This window comes from Pelmatolapia mariae, linkage group LG16_19, assembly GCF_036321145.2.
Source record: "Pelmatolapia mariae isolate MD_Pm_ZW linkage group LG16_19, Pm_UMD_F_2, whole genome shotgun sequence".
NCBI classification, from domain to species: Eukaryota; Metazoa; Chordata; class Actinopteri; order Cichliformes; family Cichlidae; genus Pelmatolapia; species Pelmatolapia mariae.
This window is the reverse complement of record NC_086241.1, coordinates 10,809,830-10,819,086: the sequence shown is the minus strand read 5'-3', so window position 1 is coordinate 10,819,086 and position 9,257 is coordinate 10,809,830. Positions and strand designations below refer to the sequence as shown.

At 42.8% G+C, this 9,257-nt stretch overlaps 1 protein-coding gene across 1 annotated transcript; it reads left to right on the top strand.

The window, feature by feature from the left end:
- The first annotated feature begins 1,851 nt into the window (after positions 1-1,851).
- LOC134645772 (olfactory receptor 11A1-like) lies at positions 1,852-2,793 on the top strand. The gene has a single exon (XM_063499361.1). The coding sequence runs from the start codon at positions 1,852-1,854 to the stop codon at positions 2,791-2,793; it is 942 nt and encodes a 313-aa protein (XP_063355431.1).
- The last annotated feature ends 6,464 nt before the right edge of the window (positions 2,794-9,257 follow it).

Sequence of the window (9,257 nt, the reverse complement as noted above, 5' to 3'; positions counted from 1 at the left end):
GAAAAGCAGACATGAAAACTTAACTAGACATGATACATGGAACACAGGAGGAGGGATAGGAATAAAACCTGGGAACAAGAAATCACTAAATACAAAAGAACTAAGGAAGCTAGAAGTACAAGACACTAAACTAAGCACATAAACACAAAACCCGGAACACTAGAAAAACCTTGGAGTATCGGGGAAAACACGGAGGAAACACAGATGCGATGACAACAAGAAAAGGAAGACAAAGGATTAAATACACAGTTGGGGCTAATCACACACAAGATCTTGAGGAAGCAAAACTGAACACGCTACAGTGGTCCCTCGCTATAACGCGGTTCACTTTCCGCGGCCTCGCTGTTTCGCGATTTTTTTTGGGGGGGGGGGATTTTTTTTTTTTTACAGCGCATTGTGTTCTTCGTCCTGATCGGCTGTAGACCATTGTCAATCAATCTCCTCCGTGCCGTGTCTCCTGTACAGTACAGAATGTGTTCAGCTTGTGAAATATACATAAATCTTCAATTGCTAACAGTGTGACTCTGAAGTGCTGCACTGTATTTTTGTAAGTTTTCTCCCCATCAAACACAACAATGTCAACAAAACATTTTGCACTGTCAAAGTCACCTGCGGTAGCACCCAAAAGGCAGAGGAAGATGCTAACCATCGCACAAAAAGTTGGACTTCTAGACATGCTAAAAGAAGGTAGACGTTACCGTATTTTTCGGACCATAAGACACACCAGATTATGAGGCGCATTAAGCGAAACAAAACAGTCAGATAAGTCAAACTTTACTCAACTCATTCTTCTTGATTCCTCCACTTCCATGCCATTGATTCATTAGTGTTGAATTCTCTGGCAGCTGCTCTATTCTCATGTTCTGAACCTGAAAACAGGGTTTGATCTTTGGTTTCATACTATAATACTGGACTTATTTTTCTACTAAGGTTTGAACTTTGAGGGTGTTTAAACATAAGAGTAAAGTGTGAAAATGTTCATGCCTGTCTGAGAAAACTGTATAAAGTGTGTAATGAGGAGTTTTACAGCCTTAAAACATCCATAATAATTGTAAAAAAAATAAAGTTGGATACTTCACAGATTTCACCTATCGCGGGTTATTTTTAGAACGTAACTCCTGCGATAAACAAGGGACCACTGTATACACAAAACGAGGAACTATCAAAATAAAACAGAAAACATGAGACAAAGACAGAAACGTGGACTAGACACTGTAACCGGGGAAGAGCAGACATGAAAACTTAACTAGACATGACACACTGAACACAGGAGGAGGCACGGGAATAAAACCTTGGAATTAAAAAAAAAAAAACACTAAATGCAAAAGAACTTAGGAAGCTAGAATTACAAGACACTAAACCATGGAAAACATGTTACCATGTTACTGTTTTACACTGAAAACAAAAGTCTTAATGTATCAATAGACAGATTGAATAAACTGTAACAACAAGCTTGATACCCCATACCCATGAATCACCCCCCAAAATTCATCAGGATGCTGCTGAAGCTCTTCTTGCAAGCTCTTCTTCTTAAACAAAATGCATTAACTTATCTTACTCCTCATAATTTGATCAGACTTGTTTGTAATCATTTCCCAGACCTCAGCAGCTGCATAAAACACAAGGAACTGGTATTTTTTTTTAAGTAATTCGACCTGGTGAAAGCACCACTTACATCATTCTAAACACCTAACTGTTGCTGACAAGAAGAGTATATAAACCTCTGGTGACATACTTTGTCAGGGAGACAGTACGCAGACAGACTTCATTTCACCCTGACTCTAACTTGTAAAGATATCATTTGCTCTCAGTCTGAAATGACATCTAGTAAGGTAAACTAAATATTTTATTATGGATAATGTTTCAATAATTACTGTTTTTACTCTCTCAGGTTTAAGTGACATTGCAAACTACAGGGTCATTCTCTTTGTTCTCACTTTACTGTGTTACTGTGTGATTTGGCTGGTAAATGTGACAATAATTGTGACAGTCATTGTGGATAAAAGTCTTCATGAACCCATGTACATCTTCCTCTGCAATCTGTGTGTCAATGGACTCTATGGGACAGCTGCATTTTATCCCAAGTTTCTCTACGATCTTCTATCCACCACTCATGTCATCTCTTATGCAGGATGCCTTTTACAGGGTTTTGTATTGCACTCTTCAGTTTGTGCTGACTGTTCTCTTCTAGCTCTCATGGCCTATGACAGATACGTAGCTATATGTCGACCTCTTGTGTACCACTCTTTGATGACTAAACAAAAAGTTTGTATCTTGATATTTTTTGCTTGGATTATTGCCTTTTATCTTCTCTTCATGAGCACGGTAACAACAGCAGTGTTGAGATTATGTGGCTCACACATACCAAGAATCTACTGTATAAACTGGTTAATTAATAATCTAGCTTGCTCTGCCTCTGTAGCTAAAATTGTTATTCCTGCTTTTAATTACACCTTTTGTGTTGGTCATGTCTTTTTTGTTTTCTGGTCTTATGTACATCTGATCAAAACATGTCAGTCATCCAAAGAAAACTGGAACAAATTCATGCAGACATGTGTACCACATTTATTCTCTTTAACAGTTGTTGTTGTGTCTTTTTTGTTTGATATGTTATATGTGCGATTTGGCTCAAAAGAAATACCACAAAGTGTTCAGAATTTCATGGCAATGGAAATTCTTCTCATCCCACCAATCATGAATCCCCTCATGTATGGATTTAAATTAACAAAAATAAGAAACAGAGTTTTAAATTTTATATGTGGTAAAAGTTCAGCTTTGAGATTAAAGTCATAAGTGCAAAAAGGAAACTTTTTAAAAAAATATATATGTACATATGTAATTTAAGAGTTAAGAGTTATGCTAAGTATATTTCTAGGCTCAAGATAGAAGATACACTATGTAACTTGGAACACAATAAAAGAAAATTTACAATAATAATTTGGCGGTTTCGTAGTTTAAATTGAAAATTCTAACTTTAACTAAGTTTCTCACTTAAAATCAGACTTCAAATATTTTTTATATGTGTGGCCTTTCAAACATCTATACTATGCATTATATTTGGTGTCTTATATTTATAAACAGTTTGTTTCTTTTTATTCTTTTTATCTTTAAAGATCTGAACCTCTGCGAGTTATAAAAAACAATATGAGCACACAAGGCTAGATGCCCACCATCTATTACAGCAGTGTCAAAACTATTTTACCAGTAGATTTATAGTTTTATATCTTTCATTAGCTTTCATATATTGCATGAAATAATTACATATATTAAGCTACAACCACTTAAGATCATATAGACATTGCAGTCTCAATAAGCATGTGGATCAGAGCGTTCATCTGTTTTTTAAACATTTAATAACAAAAAAGGAGTAAAACTATGCACATTTTCTACACATTTTTAATGTATTTATTTTTGTTTTGTAAATGCAAAAATAATTTTCAATTTCATTTAAAATGTCTTAAAACTTAAAAAGTTAAAACTTAGTTTAAACTTTTTAAGTTTAAACTTAAGTTTAAATTCTCTTTTTGATTAACTGAAATATTTTGTTGGATCTAGTTTACTTGAAGTTACCTATTATACCCTTAGTCTAAAGTGTTCTACACTGTGTAAACAGTATTCAAATGCACTGTGAGGTTATTGTTGAAAATTTCAGGCAGTAAGTCAGTTTTTTCTGGGTTAAAAATTATACAGAGGCCAGGTTGTTAGGGTAAAATATATTTAGATTTGCAAAATACATTAACTTAATTGATGAGATATCCTAACTGATATAATGACCAGCAGCTTGTATGGCTGTGGCTCCAGCAGACATCAGCTGATACTAGAAATTAATATTAAATAAATTCTAACGACAGCTTTTCAAGCTTAAATGTGCTGCTGTTCTTTAGCGTGACACCCGCTGTTTTCCTCTTTCTGACGCAAAGTGGGCGATAAACAAAGAAGAGAGATGGAACTTGTGACAGAAAAGCTGATTGACTGATGATAGATTCATGATTGTTTCATGATTGAAGTACCAACAGGAGAGGGAGGGGGAGAGAATGAGAGAAGAAGAGCCAGCTGCTCAGTGTGTCACATCCGCAGACCATGTGGGGTGATTGAGGAGGACCCAGGAGCAGATACAGGTGAGGAGACGGAACAGAACTTGAAACCAAAAACGAGCCTTTATTATGGAAGATACACATAAAATATAAACCAAGGCGAGAAACGAACTTGAGCAAAACTAAATTGAGGTGACTATGGTAAAACAGAGAAAACTATGAATAAACTGTGACTAGACTATGACGACTATGAACACTGAACACTATGAGCACTATGAAGACTATGACTAGACATGGGGAAGGCAACACAAATGACCTGACGCTGACTGAATGGAAACACAGACTAAATATACACAAAGGGTGATCACGGGAAGTGGCCACACATGGGGAAAACAGCTGACACCAATAAATCGTAATGACACCACAGGGGAAGTGTAAACTAAACACAATAAGCAAAGAACACACAACTTTTTCAAAATAAAACAGGGAACATGGAGAAATAGACAACAGAAGCTTAACAGAGCTGAAACACATGACAGACTAGACAAGAAACCAAACACAGAAGCCAAGGAGACAGATAAATAATGGCTAACCCTAACCTCCACTAAACCATAAATAAGAGTAACACGTGAACTTTTGATCACAAACCTAACATGAGAACTTAAAAATACAGAATGCAACTCAAAACGCTGGGTCAGAGACCCAGCCTGAGTCCCAGCCTAAAGACAGAATAACTCAGCTTTGTGTCTTTTTTTCATTCTAGCTGAAGTACGGAACAAATCACGTTCGTTTTTACCTCAATACCATTTTCTTTTGTTTGTCTGTCATAACATTGCTTTCAGAGCTGTTGCCCAAGCAAGGGGGAGGGTGCATCCGACCTCCTCGGCTGTAATTGGTCCAGCCAAGAGTCGATTATGACCAAGTGGCCAATCCACCACCTTTCATTGTTTATACTGTTACAACCCCCCCACATCGGCCCATAAAACAAAAAAATCACCATCGGGCCACCGGACAAATGCCCAGTATGCCTGATGGCCAGTCCACCTGTGGCGATGGGAGGAGCGACGTGTCCCCCAGGAACAGGGAGCTGGTGAACTAGACAGCTGGGCCTTCAGCGTGGAGAATGGCAGTGCTGAGGCTGGAGAGTTTGTGATTGAAGAATACAGAGTATTCCCACTTGAAGCTGTGAAAACATGGGTGCTGGCAGGGCAGCAGGTGGAGGAGCACGGCATCTCCGCCAGACCCTAGATAAGCCCACCTGTCATGGTCCAGGTGGGTGCTGCAATATGCATTTTTTCTTTTTGCCGTCTCCACGGCTGGGTGGAGTCATTGCGCTCTGCGTGTTTCCACACCTATGAGCAATTGAGTCCCCTGCATTTAAGACCAGCGTTCACCACCACTCCTTCCCAAGTGATCTGCCAACCTTAATTAGTGTTTGGCCATCACATTCTTGGTCCTAATCAAAGTTCATTCAGGAGAAACTTTCGACCTTGTGTTTTGTTCCTCACAGCCTCCAGTTTGCTGCCACATGTTACCTGAGACAATTCTCACCATCATCTCGTTGCTGGTCTGCCCACGGTGGCTCAGGTTATCGCTGCCGCTTTGTTTACCACTCACCTGCCTGCCACCCGACCACTACCTCGGCATTTCACGGTTTTCTCATTCGGCATTCTGGCAGCTAACCGGACCCCTCTGCCTCCCCTCTCATCAGTCCTCCACTTGCAAAGACTGTAAGCTTGTGAACGCTCTGTCTTGCTCTTTTTCCTTCTGTGGCAGAGGTGTGGTCCCGGGCGTGGCTGCAGGGGAGGAGTGGCGCAGTGAGCTCAATGGGGCGGTGCTGGAGAGGCAGGTGAGAACAGCTGATGGCGTTTGGACTGATGACAGTTTTCCTGCCTTTTTTAGTGAGACGAGAGAGGAGCGGAAGAAAGGCTGGGACCGGTGCTCTGGTAAGCCTGATTAAGGAGAGAGATGAGTTAGGGCCGGAGGTACCAAATTCCATTATCCCTGCCTCCCTCCCTTGTGATGACCATCTCACACAGGCTCAGAGAGCGGACGTTGTTGCGTTACAACAGCGTTTTGTGGATGTGTTCTCCCCCCTGCCCGGCCGAACGTCTCTCATTGAGCACCATTTTGAAACGCAGCCTGGCGTGACGGTGCGTTCACGGCCCTACAGGCTTCCTGAGCATAAACGACAAATTGTTCAGAGGGAATTGGCAGAAATGCTGAAAATGGGAGTGATAGAAGAGTCGCACAGCGCCTGGTGTAGCCCCATCATTCTTGTGGTAAAGAAGGATGGGTCTATATGGTTCTGTGTCGACTATCGTAAAGTGAATGAGGTGTCACGATTTGATGCTTTAACTTTTGCACTGTCCACTTCCTGCTGTGACAAAACAAATTTCCCACATGTGGGACTAATAAAGGTTATCTTATCTTATCTTATCTTATGCTTATCCCATGCTCCGGGTCGACGAGCTCCTGGATCGGTTGGGCACGGCCCGTTTTTTCACGACACTGGATTTAAGCAAGGGCTATTGGCAGATTCCCTTGTCTGCCGAGTCCAAGGAGAAAACGGCCTTCTCCACTCCGTACGGTTTGTACCAATTCGTTACGCTTCCGTTCGGCTTGTTCGGAGCCCCGGCCACCTTTCAACGCCTCATGGACCGGGTGCTGCGTCCACACGCTGCATATGCTGCCGCCTACCTGGATGACGTGATCATCCACAGCGACACCTGGGCGGAGCATGTGCAGAGGGTGGCCGCGGTCCTGGAGTCCCTGAGGAGGGCGGGGCTCACGGCCAACCCGAAGAAGTGTGCGGTTGGACGGAGGGAGGTACAGTATCTGGGGTACCACTTGGGGGGCGGGCAGGTGCGCCCACAGGTGGAGAAGACGGCGGCTATCGCATCCTGCCCGCGCCCCAAGACTAAAAAGGAGGTGAGACGGTTTCTGGGGCTGGCAGGTTACTACCGTCTTTTCGTGCCGGGGTTTGCGCAGCTGACCAGCCCCTTGACCGATCTCACCCGGAAGGGTGCTCCAGATCTGGTTCAGTGGACGGGGCCGTGCCAGGTGGCGTTTGTGCAGGTAAAAAAAGCTCTCTGTGGAGAGCCGCTGCTTCACACTCCTAACTTTTCCCTCCCTTTTGTTCTGCAGACTGACGCCTCGAACAGAGGGCTGGGGGCCGTTTTGTCCCAGCAGGTAAGGGGGGCCGACCGTCCCGTACTGTACATCAGCCGGAAGCCGACGGAGCGTGAAAGCCGGTACAGCACCGTGGAGAAGGAGTGCTTGGCTATCCGGTGGGCGGTCGACTCCCTTCGTTATTACCTCCTGGGGCGCTCATTCACCCTCTGCTCGGACCATGCCCCGCTGCAGTGGCTCCACCGCATGAAGGATGCCAACGCCCGGATCACCCGGTGGTATCTGGCTTTACAGCCCTTTAAGTTCAAGGTGGTCCATAGGCCGGGGGCGCAGATGGCTGTGGCCGATTTCCTCTCTCGCTCGCGGGGGGGGGGGGGGGGGGGGGGGGAGTAGGTAGGTAGGTTCGGCCGGACGGCTCCCCGGCCTCAGTCGGGCGGTAGGGGTGTGTGGCGGAGGTGTGGTCCCGGGCGCGGCTGCAGGGGAGGAGTGGCGCAGTGAGCTCAATGGGGCGGTGCTGGAGAGGCAGGTGAGAACAGCTGATGGCGTTTGGACTGATGACAGTTTTCCTGCCTTTTTTAGTGAGACGGGAGAGGAGCGGAAGAGAGGCTGGGACTCAGCTGAGACCGGAGCTGTCAGACTGTGTACTGTCACAACAAACCACAAACTATAAATAAACGTGGCCTCTGGCGACAAAGAACTGTGCGTGTGTGTACGCGTGTGAAGTGTATTTCACACCTTCTTACTGGACCTCTGGGATTTTGTCATTAAAACACTTTTCTTTTCCTTGCAGTGTGCCGAGACTCCTGACTATATTTCCTGGTGTTCGTGTCCACCTCCCCAGTCTCTGGCCCAAAGCCCTCAATGATTGCACATACTCTTGCGAAGGGTTTTTTGGGGGTAGTTGTGGATTCTTGTTTAAAATCATAGACCACCTAAAACGTCTTGATGCATTCTCAATCATCCAGGAAAGTAAATCTCCAAAAGTTGATTCTGTTCATCTGGACGTAGCGTTTTGTGGGAGAAACGTTTCGTCACTCATCCAAGTGACTTCTTCCTGAGATAAAAGACAGAAATACGGACTAGACGGTGGAATCAGGGAAGGCAGACATAATACTTATGTAGACATGATACATGGAACACAGGAGGAGGCACAGTAATAAAGCCTAGGAATAAGAAATCACTAAATAAAAAAGAACTTAGGAAGCTAAAATTACAAGAGACTAAACCATGGAAAACTACGGAGCCCCACAAGGGACATGGGAGAAAAAATATGAAGATGAACTTTTGTGACATCTCGCAAAAGTTTTGCGAGATCCCGAGTTACTTTTGCGAAATCTCGCAAGACTTTTGCAAGATCTCGTAAAAGTTCATCTTCATTTTTTTTTCTCCCATGTCCCTTGCGGGGCTCCATAGAAAACACCATGAAAAACATGAACCACGAAAGAATATACAAAGCCCAGAAAACCAAAAACACTGGGTCCCAGACCCCGTACCATGACGAACCAATGTCATGACAAAACAGAATTTTGAATCTTATATGTAGTAAAGGTTCAGCTTTTAGATTAAAGTCACGAATTTGTCTGCACACAAAAAATGTTTTTGTGCTTTGGAGTTTGTACGTGCTTTGGAATTTGTACGTGCTTTTTGGAGTTTGTACGTTCTTTGTCTCTGGGGGCCACCGTATATATTTATATATAAATATATATAAATAAAACCACAGGGTTTTTTTTTTTACATAAGTAATTCCTTTTGTGCATAATTTTATATTGTTGTTAATAATAAATTAAAGCAACAAAACCTGAAGAGCTGGTTGGGAGCTGAAAGAGCCGGTTCTCTAAAAAGAGCCGGAAATCCCATTAATAACAGTGTGACATGTACGTTAGATAGCTAGGCGTTTTTCACTAGTTTGCATATATATTACACTGATTGAAATACAAGTGTCAGAGCTTCCTTTTGGTGTTTACATGTCTGAATAAAAAAACTAAAACTAAAGCCATCTCCATTATATTATTTTACTTGACTTTGTTTTGTAAGTGACATAATTAGGTTTAAAATTACTTTTTTTTTCTGAAGTTTACCTTCATATGTTTA

Bases quoted from the DNA above. Each gene is read 5' to 3' on its own strand.
- LOC134645772 (XM_063499361.1), top strand. From the start codon at position 1,852: ATGGATAATGTTTCAATAATTACTGTTTTTACTCTCTCAGGTTTAAGT.